General features: G+C 43.0%; 1 protein-coding gene across 1 annotated transcript in view; it reads left to right on the top strand.

Moving 5' to 3' along the window:
• Positions 1–11,060: 11,060 nt before the first annotated feature.
• SLC41A2 (solute carrier family 41 member 2) overlaps positions 11,061–18,358 on the top strand; it is a gene marked incomplete at both ends in the record, with an annotated part of 113,291 nt that continues 105,993 nt past the window's right edge. The window contains 2 exons of the mRNA XM_080705140.1: positions 11,061–11,612; positions 15,530–15,637. Of these exons, the coding sequence (XP_080561266.1) occupies positions 11,061–11,612; positions 15,530–15,637 (660 nt within the window). The remainder of the gene's footprint in view (positions 11,613–15,529; positions 15,638–18,358) is intronic.

The raw sequence follows: 18,358 nt of genomic DNA on the forward strand, positions 1-18,358 counted from the left end.
GTTTATTACTGAAAGAAATTGGTGGGGATTTAAAATGTATTCAGATTTAAATATTTAAATGAAAATAGTTGAGAAATGGAACCGCCATAGAGTTATCCTGCTATGTGCGTACTGCGGAAAGCAAGTTAAAGCCATTAAAGAAGAACAAAATTATGTTATTTCCGGGAAGATGGATGAACTGGAGATTACGCTAAGAGAGATTGGTCAGTTTCAGAAAGTCAAGGGTGGTATGTTTTTTCTTATTTGGGGAAGCTAGAGAGAAAATAGGAAACACAAGGGACTTCAAATATTGCGGAGACCTGTACCGCAGTTGGAGGGGTTAGGGGAAGAAGTTATAGAGGGGAAGAGGAAGGGCTGACCAAGGAAACAGTTCAAAAATGCTATGGCAGTGTATAAGACATCACTACCGATCTTACTGACTCCTGTGGGGAGGGAGGAGCCCGAGTAGGCTAGGATGTGCAAGGAAATTCAGGCAGAGCTGTATCCATGTATGTTTTTTATTAACACATTGATATATAATTCACATTATATATCATGATATGTAATTGCAATGTACCCATAAAATAAATTTTTAAAAGAGTTAAATCTGAGCCAGGTCTGGTGGTGCACGCTTGTAGTCCCCACGCTTGGGAGGCAGAGACAGGAGGATTGCGCAGATTTGAAACCCCTCGCTGGCTTAAGAGACCCTGTTTCCAAATAAAAATATAAAATAGATCTGGGAGTGTAGCCCAGAGGTAGAAGGGTTCCATCCCCAGTACCACCAAAAAAAAAAAAAAAAAGAAGTTAAATCTGAGCCAGGTATGGTGGTACATGCTTGTAATCCCAGCATTTGGGAGGCTGAGACAGGAGGATCAGGATCTGCAGACAGCCTCAGCTACTGAGTGAGGCCCTTTGCAACTCAGTGAGACCCTGTTTCAAAATAAAGAATAAAAAATAGGGCTGGGGGTGTAGTTCAGAGGTAGAATGCCCCTGGATTCCATCCCCAGTAAGAACAACAACAAAAAAGTTAAATTGGCAGTCTTTATCTTTATGAACCTATTTCACAATTAGTATTTACTGGAAATTATTTGAAGGACTATACCATGAGTCGGGCATGGTGGCACATGCTTGTAATCCCAGCATTTGGGAAGCTGAGACCAGAGGATCGAGGTTCGTGGACAGCCTCAGTTACTTAGTGAGGCCCTCCGCAACTCAGTGAGACCCTGTTTCAAAATGAATAAAAAATTGGGCAGCGGGTGTAGCTCGGAGGTCAAATGCCTCTGGGTTCCATCCTCAGACCCGAAAAAAAACAAACAAACAAAAAACAGGACTATACCATCTTTTTTTCAAAGCTCATTTAACTGACCACAGAATATATACTATGTACCTTTTAACAGCAAACAGAAACATAAGATGTATAGTTTTAAGAGAAAATGAAAGGGGCAAAGTGCACATTAGCAAAATGATAAAAGTAAAAGTACATGATACCACAATATGACTCGGCTTGTAGGCTGTTATGTGCTTCTGTGTGTATGTAATAGGACGGCAGTCTTTAGTGTATCCACACAAATGTCGAAAGCCTACCAGACCAACAAGTTTTTAGAGGTTTGACTAAGTGTGATAATTACTGGCAGTACATTACATCAAACTTTTTATTGCTTTAAGGAAATAACAAAATGTTAAGCTACCCCTTAGTAACTGGGCATGACTTTTTGCCCATCAGCGCACAGCCTCGCTGGATATTCTAAGTGTTATTAACCTTTGCAGTGGGACAGAACAGATCCTGTGGTACGATGGGAGACTTTTCCCAACATGCTGACATACAGTCTATCTCTTTTTTCTTCTCTTTTAAAAATAAGCAATTTTAGCAGCCAGGCTAAAAGTTTTGTAACTAAACCTGTTCATAAAGAGTGCCTGGTAGGCCGGGCGTGGTGGCGCACGCTTGTAATCCCCGCGCTTGGGAGGCGGAGACAGGAGGATCGTGCTGGTTCGAAGCCAGCTGCGCACACTGGCTTAGGAGACCCTGTTTCCAAATAAAAATGTAAAAATAGGTCTGGGAGCGTAGCCCGGAGGTAGAAGGGCTTCCAGGAACCCCAGTACCACCAAAAAAAAAAAAAAAAAAAGAGTGCCTGGTCTTAATTTGTTTTCCTTTTAAGCCAGTGCTCCTCTGGCACAGCCGAGTAGGCCAGTGAACGCTGACCAGGCTTTCATGGGGAGCTCGGCATGAGTTTCCCATGAGTCTGAGTGGATCCCATGGAAAGAGCTGTGCTTCAGTCTACGTTTTTGTCCTTTCTGTATTTTTGGTGTCCAAATGCAGACTTCTTTTTTGGAGGAAGATTGTTTTTCAGTCTCGTGCTCTTCCAAATTGAGCTATTGCAGCTAGGGAAGATTGTTTTTAACGTGTTTATACTTAAGAGGAATTTTTTCTGGTTTTTGAGATTCAAATGTTTGGGAACCACTGTTTTAAAACTCCTCAACTTTTATTTTATTTATTTTTTTGTGATGCTGGGGATGAAACCCAGGAGCATTCTATCTCCAAGCTATACCCCCAGCTTTATTTATTTATTTATTTATTTATTTATTTATTTATTTATTTTTTCAGTACTAGGGATGGAACCCGGGGTCATTCTACCTCCGAGCTCCACTCCCAGCCCTATTTTTATTCTTTATTTTAAAACAGGGTCTCCCTGAGTTGCAAAGGGCCCCCACTAAGTAGCTGAGGCTGTCTGTGAACCCCAATCCTCCTGTCTCAGCCTCCCAAATGCTGGGATTACAAGTGTGCACCACCATGCCCAGCTAAAACTCCTCGACTTTAGCCAGAAAACTTTTAAGTGCCTAGGATGTTGGGATATCATTTCTAAAATGGATAGGAATCTGGCAGTCAGATTCCTTTCTAAAAAGAAAAACAAAATTATATATATACATACACAGAAAATAAAATTATATATGTACGTATATATATATACACACACACACACATGTATACACTTACATATGTTTGGTTAGCTTTCTTGAGTTATAGTGGTAGTCAAGTTCAAACCTTGAACTTGATTATTATTTCCCATGCTATGTGCCGCCTGTAGGCTGCTGTGGTTGGCTGTGGTTGGCTGTGGTCGTTGTGTCTTTCCATGTGACTTTGTCCTGGAACTTAGGCTGAAGCGGCAGCAACTTTCCAGGACAGGCATCCTCAAGAGAGGGTGAAGGAGACTTACCTGAGCTATTTCTGCTGGTAGGTGTTGCTGCTGCCCTTATTTCATTGGCCAAAACGAGTCACATGTCCAAACCTGATGCCAGTGGAGATGAGGAAGTATAATCCTCCCTTGGTACCTGCAGATACCATGGCAACAGGTAGAGATCTTGTCCTCTTAGAGGATGGGAGCCATAATTGGGAGTAGTAATAAAACTCATCACGCCATTCATGCTTAGTCACTCTTGCAATATAAATGCACACTTTTTTTTTTTGTTGCAGTATTGGGGATAGAACCCAGGGGCATTCTACCTCTGAGCTACAACTCCAGCCCTGTGTGTGTGTGTGTGTGTGTGTGTGTGTGTGTGTGTGTGTGTTACTGGGGATGGAACCCAGGGGCTTTCTATTCTCGGGCTACACTCTCAGACCTATTTTACACTTTATTTATAAATAGGGTCTCACTAAGTTTCTGAGAGCCTCACTAAGTATCTAGAGCTGGCTTCAAACCTGCGCGATCCTCCTGTCTCAGCCTCCCAAGCGCTGGGATTACAAGCGTGCGCCACCACGCCTGGTGCCTTATTTATTTATTTATTTATTTATTTATTTTCATTCTTTATTTGTAAACAGGCTTTCACTGAGTTGCAAAGGACCTCACTAAGTGCCTGAGACTGTCCGTGAACCGCGAACGTCCTGTTTCAGCCTCCCAAATGCTGGGATTACAGGTGTGTGCCACCACACTGTCTAGATGCACACTCAAAGAACAATAATAAACACATAAGAGATACATCCCATACCTCTGAAGTCCCTCAGTGCTTTCCTGCTACTTCCCCCAATTTAACCATTCTCTTGAAATTTGCAATTTTTTGGATGCCGGGCGTGGTGGCGGCATGCTTGTAGTTTGTAATCCCCACGCTTGGGAGGCTGAGACAGGAGGATCGCACAGGTTCAAAGCCAGCCTCGGTTACTTAGTGAGGCTCTCAGCAACTTAGTGAGACCCTGTTTCCAAATAAAATATAATAGATATGAGAGTGTAGCCCGGATGTTGAAGGCCCCTGGGTTCCACCCCCAGTACCACAAAAAAATAAAGTTTGTAAGCTGGGCGTGGTGGCGCACTAAAAAGTGTATCCCAGGCTCACTAGTGCATGCCTGCAATCTCGCCCACTGGGAGACAGGCAGGAGGAGTACAAATCTGAGGCCAGCCTGAACAACTTGATGAGACCCTGTTTCAAAATACAAAACAAAGCCAGGTATGCTGACGCACGCTTGTAATCCCAGGACCAGGGAGGCTGAGGCAGAAGGATCGTGGGTTCATGCCAGGTTCAAGCACTCAGTGAGGTCCTCTGCAACTTAGTGAACCTTGTTTCAAAATAAAGGATAAAAAGTAGATCTGGGGGTGTAATTTGGAGGTATTGTGCAAAAAAAATAAAACCATTTTTAAAAAAGGGCTGGGATGTAACCTAGTGGTAGAATACCCTTGGATTCAGTCCCCAGCACTGCAAATGAAACGATAATGAAACAACTAATGGTGTATATTTATGAGGTAAGATGTGATGTTTGTACAATATATACAATATGTATATATTGTAGAGTCAGTGAAGCTAGTTAACATATCTGTTACCTCACCAACATTTTTTTGTGTTGAGAATATTAAAAAGCTACTTTTTTTAGCCATTTTGAAATACGCATCATTATTAACTATCATGACCATGCAGTGTAATATATCATGACATCTCCTAGTTTAACTGAAACTCTGTACTTTAATTCACACTTTCTTCCTTTTCCCACCAAACCTTTGATAACTACCACTTTATTTCGATGAGGTCGGGTTCTTTGGATCCCACATGTCAGTGATGTCAGTGATGTCATACAGTATTTCTGCATCTCACTTGGCATCGTGTCCTCTCCACCGGTGCCATCATGAATGATGGGATTTTCTTCTTTTTATAGGCTGCATAGTATTCCACTTTGTATGTATGCCAAGTTTTCTTTATCTATTCACCCATTATTGTACACTTAGTTTGCTTCATATCTTGACTCTTGTGCGTAATGTTGAGAGAAACACGGGGCTGCAGATACAACCCCATGACAGTTTTAACTACGTTATTGCTCTGCCTGTTGCTTCGCGAGGAGTAGCGTGTAGTGAGATTGCTTCGGGATTAGATCGTTCCAAGGGCAAGCAAGAGTGGGTACCCAGAGGCCTTCCAGCTAAAGCAGCCTGTCCATCATTGACTTTTTGTTAAATTAACTTTGCTTCCTTCCTTTTTCCCTTCCCTTCCTCTTCCTCCCTCCCTCCCTTCTTCCTTATCGAACCCAGGGGCATTTTATTTTGAACTAAACCGCCAGCCCTTTGTATTTTTTCTCAGTTGCTTATGGGCCTCAGTAAGTTTCTGAGGCTGGTCTCAAACCTGCAATCCTCCTGTCTCAGCCTCCCAAGTGCTAGGGATATAGATGTGCACCACCGTGGCGTGCATGTGTGCGTGCATGTTTGTGTGTGTGTGTTACTAGGGATTGATCCCTGGTGCATTATACCTCCAAGCTACACCAGCAGCCACCTTTTACATTTTTTTAAATTTTGAAACAGAGTCTCTCTAGGCTGCTGAGAATCTTACTAAATTGCAGAGGTTGGTCTTGAACCCGCAATTCTCCTGTCTCAGCTTCCCAGGTACTAGGATTACAGGTGTGTGCTGCCCCACCCAGCACTCCATGGCCTTTCCTACAGATCCTTCCTTTACTTCTCACCTGATTCTTTGCGTCTCTTCCCATTAGAAGGGAGCCTGGGCCCGTTCTGCTCATCACAGCAGCCCCAGAATCCGGCTGGCACTTGGGACTAGCAGGCAGCAAGCGGGTGAAATCCCAGGGAGGGTGCAGGTCTTTTTTTAGCCACTCGCATTACTGGGGTTTGAAAGGTATCCATTGTAACCGATAGACTGACCGGAGTCTCTCAGAATAGGAAAGGACCTCTTCCTGCAAGAAATGGAGATTCCATTAGTCCAAAAGAAGTCGGAAAAAGATGCTGATCAAGCAGCTGCAAGTGTCTGTCTGCACGTGCATTTTATGTTCTTGAAATGTGGAAGCTGGGCGTGGTGGTGCACACCTGTAATCCCCGCGCTTGGGAAGCAGAGACAGGAGGATCGCGCAGGTTCGAAGCCAGCCGCGCGCACTGGCTTAGGAGACCCTGTTTCCAAATAAAAATGTAAAAATAGGTCTGGGAGTGTAGCCTGGAGGTAGAAGGGCTTCCAGGAACCCCAGTACCACCAAAAAAAAAAAAAAAAAAGAAAAAAGAAAAGAAAAAAGAAAGAAATGTGGTTGGCTGTCTCGCCCAACTGCCTGCTCTGGTGTGTAAGATTACGTGGATCCTGTCCTGTTGGAGGGTGCTTGGCCGGAGGGATGGAGCAAGGGCTGGTGTCTGGCCCAAGATTCCACTCACAGGGCTTTCTTTTAATAGGAGGTGCTCTGTTTTTAAATGTACATAAGCCGGGTGTGGTGGCGCACGCTTGTAATCCCAGCATTCGGGAGGCGGAGACGGGAGAATCACGGTTCGTGGACAGCCTCAGCTACAACTCAGTGAGACCCTGTTTCAAAAGAAAGAATAAAACATAGAGTTGGGAGTGTAGCTCGGAGGTAGAATGCCCCTGGGTTCCATTCCCAGTACCGCAAAAAAAAAAAAAAAAAAAGGATAAAAAATAAGGCTGGAGGTGTAGCTCAGAGGAAGAATGGCCCTGGGTTTTGTCTCCAGTATGCAAAAAAAAAAAAAAAAAAAAAAGTACACGAGCATGTGTGGTCTCTGTGCACCGCGCCCTGGTCCAGTATCTGCATCTCTGTCTGATCTTCTGAGTAGCTTGTACTGGAGTAATACTGGGAGGGCGCAGGAGCTCGCGGTGTCTGTGTCTGAATCCTGCTGGCCCACTTGGCCTGGGCGCTGTGGTCACCCACATCCTGCAGATATTCTGAGAAAGATGACTCACTGTCTTGGAAATCCCCCCTTCTTTTCCTTTTCTCTTCTCCAGTTGTCGACATACTGCTGCTATTTGGTCAAGCTTCCTAAGCACATATTAAGAGCTTTCCGAACTTGAGTTTGGCTGACTTGTGAGGGGGAAGTGGTCATCCTTTGGTCTTTTTTTTTTTTTTTTTTTCAGTACTGGGGCTGGAACCCAGGGGCATTCTACCTCCGAGTTACACCCCTAGCCCTATTTTTTTTTTATTCTTTATTTTGAAACAGGGTCTCACTGAGTTGCAAAGGGCCTCACTAAGTAACCGAGGCTGCCTGCGAACCATGATCCTCCTGTTTCAGCCTCCCAAATGCTGGGATTACAAGCGTGCGCCACCATGCCAGTTTTAGTCTTTTTGCTTCTGAAATGGGTCTCACTGAGTTGCGAAGGGCCTCCCTAAGTAGCTGAGGCTGTCTGCAAACCGCGATCCTCTGGTCTTTGCCTCCTGAATGCCGGGATTGTAAGCGTGCACCACCGTGCCTGGCTTCACCCTCTCTTCTTGCTGCTACGTCTCTGCATTTGCACTCTGATAGGCCTGGTAATTCTGCTTGCAGAGGGCGAAGTTGCCCGTCACTGGCCCTTCAAGCAAAATAGACCTGTGTAACGGCTCAGTTCCTTTGGCGTTCGCTTTGTATTTTATTTGATTAAACCCTTCTTTGAGGCAGTGAAATGTTCACCGTTTTTAAAAAGGCAAACCAGTTAAAGAAATAAAAACATGCTCAATTTAACTCCTGTAAGGCTGCTGGAAATCTGACATTCTGGATGCATAGCTGAGCCTTTCTTACATAGAAAGCTCTTGGGCAGCTATTCTGGTCTCTCTCTTTCTGAGCTACTTATTTCATTTCTACTTCATCCCCATTGGTTCCATCCATGAGATTGTCTTTAAACATGGACTTTCCCTGTGTGTTGACCATCCTCAAGTGGCAAATGGCAACTGCTGTTACCTGTCAGTATTCATGGGGGGACTGGCTCCAGGACTGCAATTTCCACCCCCCATGGTACCAAGATCAGTGACTGCCCAAGGCCCTCCTACAAAATGGCGTGGGATTTTCATGTAACCTATATATATCCTCCCATCTACTAGAATCCATAGTTTAGGAATGTTTGCCAGCAGGAACTCCCAGGCCCTTCATAATCACAGGACGGAAGAAAGAAACAGAGGAGCCAGGCCCTGGCGCCTGCATCGCCTGGCTCCCTTCTCCCTTTGCCGTCCCTCACTATCAGTCTTCTTATCCAAGGAGAAGAGATGACTATCCTAAGGTGCTTGAAAACAAATATTGAGGGATGCATTGATTTTCATTATAATCAGCAGGACTGTTGGCAACAGGTCCTAGTCTAGCCTGGCAGGTAGACACTTCATAGGCAGGGGACCATCTGTGTGCCAGTTTATTGATCTTGGAAGCTCCTGGAGGTACAGGTGTTCCCAAGGGGTGGTAGAGGCCTGCAGACCTCCTGGGATAGCTTTGAAACTTTCCAGCAGTGGCAGCTGTTGTGTAAGTGGCCAGGCTCCCTTGCAGGGCTGGGGCGCGTGGCCTTGCAGCTCCGGTGTCCATCACTGACTCGTTATGCTGTGTCTCTTATTTCAAAGAGAATCCGGTCGCTGGCCAGCCAGTCAAGGGCCTACTCTGAGCTTATGGGCCAGAGAAGACTTTGAGAAGTACGTACTACGTATGTGCGTTGCAAGCTTTGCTTGGGTCGACTTGCAAAATGGAGGATTTAATATGTATCTATAATCTCCTTTTTCAGTTTGACTATTTCCTAAATAATAAAAGGATTATATTCTTAAGTCAGTTACTAGTGATTTTTTTAATGTCATAACTATAAATATAACTCTAACCTAATTTTACATGTGAAATAAATGCCCTGTACTGGGGCGTGGTGGCACACGCTTGTAATCCCCACACTTGGGAGGTGGAGACAGGAGGATAGTGCAGGTTTGAAGCCAGCCGCGCTGGCTTAGGAGACCCTGTTTCCAAATAAAATATAAAATAGGTCTGGGAGTGTAGCCTGGAGGTAGAAGGGCTTCCAGGAACCCCAGTACCAAAAAAAAAAAAAAAAAAAAAAAAAAAAAAAAAAAAAAAATCCCTGTACTGTATTCAGGATATCTACTAAATGTTTTTAGAGAAAATGTTATTATTGTCTCTTCATCTTTTATTTATTTATTTATTTTAATATATTTTTATTGCTGCGTGTGGTGGTACGCATTTGCAATCTCCGCACTTGGGAGGCAGAGACAGGAGAATCTCATAGGTTCGTAGTCAGCCTCGCTGGCTTAAGAGGCCCTGTTTCCAAGTAAATAAAAAATATAAAATAGGTCTGGAAGTGTAGCCCGGAGATAGAAGGGCTTTCAGGAACCCCAGTACCACCAAATAAATAAATAAATAAAATAAATGAATAAATAAATCTATTTTTATTGGTGCATTGTAGTCAAACATCACAATGGAATACACGATTTATGAGGATATCCAAGTACACATCATCCAGTTAGCCTTTATCCAATCCCCATCCCATTTCCTCCCACCCCTCAATCCCATGCTTGATTTAGTGATTAACTCTGATATATTTGTTTATGTATATCATGTGTTTTAAAGAGATTCCTTCTTCCCCCATCCCATCCCTCCTGATTGGTCACCTTAATTGCTCCTCCATAGGGCCCTTTCCTCAACTAGATTTTCTCCTATTACCCATTTCTTCCTAGTTTTTGCATATTAGGGAAAGCATCTGATTTTTTATTTTCTGTGATATTTCTCTGTGTATGCTGCATTGCAAGTTCCAATCCCACTCTTGAAGGCCCTGGCACTAGCCTGGCCACCCAGCAGACTCTGATCCTGGCCTCGCTGGCTCCAGCACCAGCCTTGCCTCATGGCAGGCTCCGATCCCGGCCTCGGAGACCCCAGCATTGGCTTTGCCTTAAGGCAAGTTCCTATCCAGGCCTCTCTGACTCCAGCTACAGCCTCACTGCATGGCAGGCACTGATCCCGGCCTTGCTGACCCTAGCACCAGCCTCGCCACATGGCAGCCTCTGATCTCAGCCTCTGAGGCCCCAGTACCAGCCTTGCCTCACGGCAGGCCCCGACCCTGGTCTTAGAGGCCTCAGCACCAACCCTGCCTCATGGCTGGCTCTGATCCCGGCCTCGCTGGCCCTGGCACTGGCCTCACCCCTTGGCAGGCTCCGATCCCAGCCTTGGAGTCCCCAGCACTGGCCTTGCCTCATGGCAGGCCCTGAACCGGGCCTTGCTGGCTGCAGCACCAACCTCACCCCTCGGCAGGCTCCGATCCTAGCCTCGGAGTAAATTGTAAATAAAGTAGTATGGTTTATTATACAATGATTGAAATATAGTTTTATATACTTTCTCTTTTGTTTACTGACATATATAAAGGGCTGATAACAATTTGAATCTGAGTCCTCTATAGTAACAGAAGCCACCATTTTATTTAATAAGTTATCTACTGCTGAACTTCAGAGGAGATGAAGACCTTCCATGGGAATTAATTACATAAACTATGCAAAAATAAGAAATGCTTTTATCCACTATTGGACACAAAAATAGAGCTGTATTTTGTTTCTAGCCACAAAGCCATTGTATGGCACAAACAGTTCTCTGTCTCAAGCCTACAAAGTATAGTGTCAGCATCTTATGGTAGTTGAAGATGCGTCTTATACTTTTTAACTCTGAAAAACTAAGTATCAAGGTAGTTAAATCTGAGTTTTAAGTCTTAACTCATTTTTTCTTGGCAGTTTCAACCCCTCTGTGGCACTTCTAAACATCCTTTACTAGAGGTAACGTTTCGTACGCAGTGAAGTCCACCACAGCCTGAGCAAGCGGCCCTGTGGCTCTGATTCACCTGCCGTGGTTCACGAAGCTTGAGATCCGAAGAACACAGGGGTCTTTGATGGTAACAATATGACTAATAGTAAAGGAAGATCTATTACTAATCAAACAAGTGGTGGGCCAAGGAGTGGAGGAGGTTTTGTAGATTGGACTTTAAATTTAAATACGATTCAATCTGATAATTTTTTAAACTTACTATTGAGTATGGTTCCCGTAATTTACCAGAAGAACCAGGAAGACAGGCACAAAAAAGCCAACGGCCTTTGGCAAGATGGGCTGTCAAGCGCAACGCAGACTTTCAGTAGCAGGTCTGGACCGCACGTGGAGTATGGGTTCTCGGAGCAGTCTTTCCTTGGCAGTAACGGGCACGCGGCGTCTAGCTGTGGTCAGAAGTATGACGACTATGCCAACTATAACTACTGCGACGGGAGGGAGGCCTCCGAAACCACCGCCATGTTGCAAGACGAAGACAGACCTAGTGACGGGGACGAAGATGTTATTGTGGAAACGAACCAAAAGTTACCCAGGGAATCCAGCGGCATCATGGCACTACAAATACTTGTACCATTTCTGCTAGCTGGTTTTGGAACAGTTTCAGCTGGCATGGTTTTGGATATAGTACAGGTGAGTTTTCATTTTTAGTATCACTGTCTTTTTTTGCCGTTTGTTTGTTTTTTGTGTTTTTTGTGTTTTTTTTTTTTTTTCAGTACTGGAGATGGAACCCAGGGGCATTTTACCTCTGAGCTACACCCCCAGCTCTATTTTTTTTATTCTTTATTTCGAAACAAGGTCTCAATAAGTTGCAGAAGACCTCACTAAGTAGCTGAGGCTGATTGCAAACTGTGATCCACCTTAGAGCTGGGTGCAGTGGTGTGCACTAGTAGTCCCAGCTACCGGGAAGGCTGAGGCAGGAGGACAGATTGAGCCCAGGAGTCAGAGGCCATTGCTTCTAGAGGAGGAGGAGGAGGAAGAGAGGGAAAAAGAGGAGAGGGAGGAGGGGGAGGAGGAAGGGGAGAAATGGACAATGAAACTGACAGCGACAAACAACACATTTTGACAACTTACTACTTTAGAAAGAGGATTATACAATAGGATATTGTGTACTTGTAATACATTAAGAACTCCTGCAGATCAATAAGTAACACAAGCTGTGTGTGGTGGAGTAGTTTGTAATCCCGGTACTTGGCAGACAGGAGGATCTCGGGTTCATGGCCAGCTTCACTACTTTAGGGAGGTCCTTTGCATCTTAGTGAGATCCTGTTTCAAAATAAAACAATAAAGTCAGGATGGGATGTAGCTCAAAGGTACATCCGCTGTACCACCAAAAACAAACAAAACAAAAAATATGTATATGTATAATGCAATTTTAAAATGAACAAAAGATACAAAAAACTGGAAAGACCAATAAACACATGAAAGGAAACTAACATCAGTAACAAAGATCACAGAGGCTGGGGAAAGCTGACTGGTACAGCACCTGCCCAGCATGTGCCAGGCACTGTGAACAACAAAACCCCCAAACAAATAAAGAACATTGGTTAAAACCCAGTAGTATTTTCTTGTAATTTGGCAAATATGTAAAAAGATCAGCCAGGCATGGTGGCACAGGCTTGTAATCCTAGTATTTGGGAAGTTGAGACAAGAGGATGTAGGTTCATGGCCATCTTCAGCTACTAAGTGAGGCCCTCTACAACTTAGTGAGACCCCTTTCAAAATAAGGAATAAAATAACGAGCTGGAGGTGTAGCTCGAAGGTAGAATGCCCCTGGGTTCAATACACACACACACACACACACACACTGAAAGAAAGAGATTAAGAATGTTATCAAGAATGTCCAATATTGCAAGGGGTATAGAAAAATAAAAGAGATCAAGAAAGTCCAATTCAGTGTTTCAACATTAGATCACATTTCTGCTGCTTTTGATGCTATATATTTGAAAAACTGGGCTTTTAGCAGTGCTATGGTTAAAAATCAAGAGCCGGGCGTGGTGGCACACGCTTGTAATCCCAGCATTCGGGAGGTTGAGGCCAGAGGATCGCGGTTCGTGGAGAGCCTCAGTTGCTTAGTGAGGCCCTCCGCAACTCAGGGAGACCCTGTTTCAAAATAAATAATTAAAATAGGGTAGGGGGTGTAGCTCGGAGGTCAAATGCCTCTGGGTTCCAAAATCAGACACCCCCCCCCCCACACACACACACAAAGCAAGTGCTAGCTAGGGACAGTAGTGCATGCCTAGAATCCCAGCTACTTGGAAGGCTGTACAGGGAGGATCACAAGTTCAAGGCTAGCCTCAGGAATTTAGGGAGCGCCTATCTCAAAATGAAAAATAGGGCTGGGATGTAGCTCAGTAGGCACACTTGGGCTCAACCTCTAGTATCACAATAAAATAAAATAAGCTAAAATAAAAGTGTTTGCTCTTTTGTGGTGCTGGGGATTGAACCCAAGGGCATTCTACCTCTGAGCTATGATAGAGATGTTTAAATATTATTTGTTTTTTTCTAGATAAAATCATGCAGGTAGGTACATTAAAATGATGACTTACATAAAATATATTCTTGAGTTTTATCTGGGATTTGATAAAACTAATATCTAAGAGGTTTGTGGTAAAGAATAAATCTAAAGAATATTACCTAAAACAGGCATATTGTTAATATTTATTGCTACTATTGAATTCACCATCATCATCGCCATCAATGAATGGTGTCGTACAGGATTCAGTCTATTAGCGCACCAGAATTTGTGTGAGCGCCCCTTCTTTTTTTTTTTTTTTGTTTGTTTTTCTGCAGAGCTGGGGTAGGAACCCAGGGCCTCACACGTGCTAAGTTGAGTGCGCTGAGTGACATCCTCAGCTCCCATGCTAGAATTTTTTTTTCTTTCTGGTACTGGGGATGGAACCCAGGGGCATCCTAACTCCGAGCTACACCCCAGCCCTATTTTTTTTTATTATTTATTTTTGAAACAAGGTCTCACTGAGTTGCAAAAGGCTTCACTAAGTAGCTGAGGCTGTCTGCGAACCTTAGTCCTCCCGTCTCAGCCTCCCAATACTGGGATTACAAGAGTTCACCACCATGCCCAGCTTCTGTGCTAGAATTTTTAACCCATTATAAAATGGGCCCAATTGTTTGCTTGTTAGCTTTTAAGACTACACATCCAGGGCTTTTTTCTTTTTTCCCTTGTACTGGGGATTGAACTCGGCCTGGCACATGTAGGTAAGTGCTTTACTGCTGAGCTACTTCCTTAGTTGACCTGAACCTGGCAGGACTTTCCTTTGAGAATGCTTTGAAGCAGGATTTTATGAAAGACTGAGCTCATAAACATTTCTAAATGGTATTTAAGCCCCAGTTCTATATTTATTTGGAACGATCTCTAGAGGAATTTTGGAAAAAAAATTGAATTTTCCTTTCATTTACCTGGTGGGTTTATGTTTAACGTTCCTTACCTGTCTTGGTTACTAGTGACAAGGTATGTGTTTTTTTATACTTTTTGGCACAAAGTTGATAGGTACTTACCTCATAAAGTCTCTTACAGGGACAATCATCTCTTAATGAGAGTGAAGTCACTCTCATTAAAGCATTAATATGGTCTTTTAAGCCTAGAAAACGTGTTTGTCTCTGTTTTCATTATCACGCATCTCTGTTAGGTCAGATATTATCTTCATTCCATTTCATAAACGAAGAAATTAAGATCAGGAAGATAGCGGGACTCATTCAGGCTCACGCAGCCAGGTTGTGACAGATCCGTGCCTAGAAGAACAAATTATCTTTCTGGTTTCGTGCTCTTTTTATTATCCCGGTGCCCTTCAGCTTCTTGGCTTCACACCCTAACATGAGGACCAGAACATGGAACTACTTAGAATCCCTGTGGTCCACGCCAGGTCCCATCTTTTGACCTTGGGGAAATCATGTAACCGCTCTCAATCTCTGTTTCTTTCTTTGTGAACTCAGTAATAATAGTGTAATTTTCTTGTGCAGCTTTTGTAACTAGTGTTGGAACTAAGGTTCAGTCCAGTTGGTCTAATTCCAGAGGCTGTTAACCAGTCACTATACTACTCACTCTTTTTTTTCCCTCTTCTTTTTTTTTGTTGTTGTACTAGGGATGGAACCCAAGGGCATTCGACCTCCGAGCTACACCCCAGCCCTATTTTTTTATTTTTTATTTTGAAACAGGGTCTCACTGAGTTGCAGAAGGCCTAAGTAACCGAGGCTGTCCGTGAACCGTGATCTTCCTGTCTCAGCCTCCCAAATGCTAGGATTACAAGTGTACGCCACCACGCCCAGCCACTACTCACTCTTGATAGAAAGTGATAAAAACATTTACAAGTTTCACTCCAACTCAATCTTCTAAAGTAACTCAGAGTTCCAAAGCTCGGGATTTCTGGGTTAGGTTAAACGTTCACTGTTTAAATGACCAGTTTAGTGCTTCAAAATGTAGATTCAAAGCTGGAAAAAAAAATTGGGGATTTTAGAAACATCTTCGTTCTAACATGGTTTTTTTTTTTTTTTAAAGATTGTCAGAAATTTTTATCTTTTTTTTTTTTTTACAGCACTGGGAGGTGTTTAAAAATGTAACAGAAGTTTTCATTTTAGTTCCTGCCCTTCTTGGCCTCAAAGGGAACTTGGAAATGACATTGGCATCCAGACTGTCCACTGCAGTAAGTTTTCCTACCTCAAAGTGTATATCTTGCTTACACTGTTTCTCTCTATTAAGAACATGTATCAGGAAAACGTGGGTTTTTTTTCCCTTCAGTCTGGTAAGTTTCTGGACTTCAGTGCTATGCTTAATAGTTATGATCAATACCAAACCCTTAAAATTCTCAAGGTTGTCTAATCTGAGAGTTAATAGGCAAAGAAGCAATACACTTGCCTTTTTGATGCCAGGATATACTAGGAGTTACTATCAGTGTTTAAGACATTGAATAAGTCAGATATTAAGATTCTTCATGCAGCCGGGCGTGGTGGCGCACGCTTGTGATCCCAGCATGCAGGAGGCTGAAACAGGAGGATCACGGTTCGCGGCCAGCCTCAGCTACTTAGGCCCTCTGCAACTCAGTGAGACTCTGTCTCAAAATAAAGAATAAAAAATTGGGCAGGGGGTGTAGCTCGGAGGTCAAATGCCCCTGGGTTCCATCCCCAGACCTGCAACAAAACAAAACAAAAATAACAACAACAACAGAAAAGATTCTTCATGCTTCTGTGGTTGGTTGAATGGTATGATTGGTTAAAAAAAAGAGAGAGAGGAAAACAGAAAACTCAAAAGTACCTCTACCTTTCATCCTAGACATAATGACTATTAATATTTTGGTATAGGTTCCTATATACTTGTATATCTATACTCATTATTTACATATGATTAGATATATTAATATATTTTATAAAAACATGCAGTCTTTCTTTTTTTTTTTTTTTTTTTTTTGCAATACTGGGGATGAAACCCAGGTGCATTGTACCTCCGAGCTACATCCCCAGCCCTATTTTTTTTATTCTTTATTTTGAAACAGGGTCTCACTGAGTTGCAAGGGGCCTCACTAAGTAGCTGAGGATGTCCACAAACTGCGATCCTCCCAAATGCTGGGATGACAAACGTGCGCCACCACGCCCAGCCTGTATTTCTTTTATCATGGGATGTCCACTAAAAATACATCATGACCATTTTTCCATATCAATCAATGTACATGCATGTCATTAATTTTATCGGCTATGTTCTTTTTACCTTGTATAACTCTACCATAGTTTAATGTATCCATTATCGGATATATGAGCTCTTTCTAATGTTCTGCTATTATAAACAATATTGTGAGCACAATACTTATAAATACATTTTTGTATTCTTATTTTTATAGGAGAAATTCTAGGATTGTAAATTACTGTTAACATCTATAAAGTCTCTCGCTACATATTGCCAAATTGTCATTCTAAAGTATACAAAAGTTTAACATTTAAAAAAATGCGTCCACTAGTGGGTTCTGAGTTGTTTTATGAGCTCAAAATGATATCATTAGCTCACTCTAACATTCTCTTGGGGTTCATCATTGCAGAACCACGCTGTAGTTAAAATCACATAGCTAGAGGGATTTGCCTCAACGAGCCGCCTGCTCACTAAACGTCAGCCCCCAATCAGCTAAGCCATCAGATGGTATGACTAATTGCAGTACTTGGCATATAAAGTTTTGTATTTTCTCTAAATAAGCTAAAACAAATGAATCCATATATGAATTAAGAACAAAACACTCGTGTATCTAAAGGTAACCAAGCTGGACATTTTGGTGTATACTTGTAATCCCAGTACTTGGGAGGCTGAGACGGGAGGATCGTAGGTTTGAAGCTAGCTTGGCAACTTAGCGAGGCCCTCTGCAACCTAGTGAGACCCTGTTTCCAAATAAGAAATAAAATCAGGCTGGGGGTTTAGCTCAGAGGTAGAATGCCTCTGGGTTCAATCCCCAGTGCCCCCCCCCAAAAAAAAACCCAAGTAACTGAACAGCTCTGAGCTAAAGTCATAGTTTATTTACATATTTGGTTTACCCAGTTAAGAGGAAATGCTTCATGTGCCCTATGAAACTTCCTGAGTCTCTTCTCTATAAATAGAAAGTCAAATAGTCATTCTGTGCACAGGACAGTAATAAAATATCTGGTATTGAGCCGGGCGTGGTGGCGCACACTTGTAATCTCAGCATTTGGGAGGCTGAGACAGGAGGATCGCAGTTTGCAGCCAGCCTCAGCTACTACTCAGGCCCTTTGCAACTCAGGGTGACCCTGTTTCAAAATAAAAAAGAATAAAAAATAGGGCTAGGGGTATAGCTTGGAGGTAGAATGCCCTTGGGTTCCATCCCCAGTACTGCAAAAAAAAAAAAAAAAAAAAGAAGAAGAAGAAGAAAAAAGAAATATCTGGTATTAATTAATGAGCTGTTACAATATGCCAGGCATTGTGCCAACTGTTCTACAGGGATATTTTTAAATAACTCTCAGAGATAAACCCTATTATTCCCATTTCACAGAGGATAAGCTGAGATTTAGGATAGTTGAGTAACTGTCCTGAGGTCACAAAGGCAACAGTGGAATAAATCACATTCCAGAGCATTCCTCCTCACCTGTACATTCTTTCCTCAGTATACAAGCCCAGTAATAACCAGTAATACAAGCTTAATGGGCTCTTCAGATACCTTCTAAAATTATCTGGTTTGAGCCGGGCGTGGTGGCGCAGGCTTGTAATACCCGCGCTTGGGAGGCGGAGACAGGTGGATCGCGCAGGTTCAAAGCCAGCCCCACTGGCTTAAGAGACCCTGTTTCCAAAAATAAAAAAGTATAAAAAATAGGTCTGGGAGTGTAGCCCAGAGGTAGAAGGGCTTCCAGGAACCCCAGTACCACCAAAAAATAAA

Source organism: Muscardinus avellanarius (assembly GCF_963383645.1).
Source record: "Muscardinus avellanarius genome assembly, chromosome: 11".
In the NCBI taxonomy this organism is placed as follows: Eukaryota; Metazoa; Chordata; class Mammalia; order Rodentia; family Gliridae; genus Muscardinus; species Muscardinus avellanarius.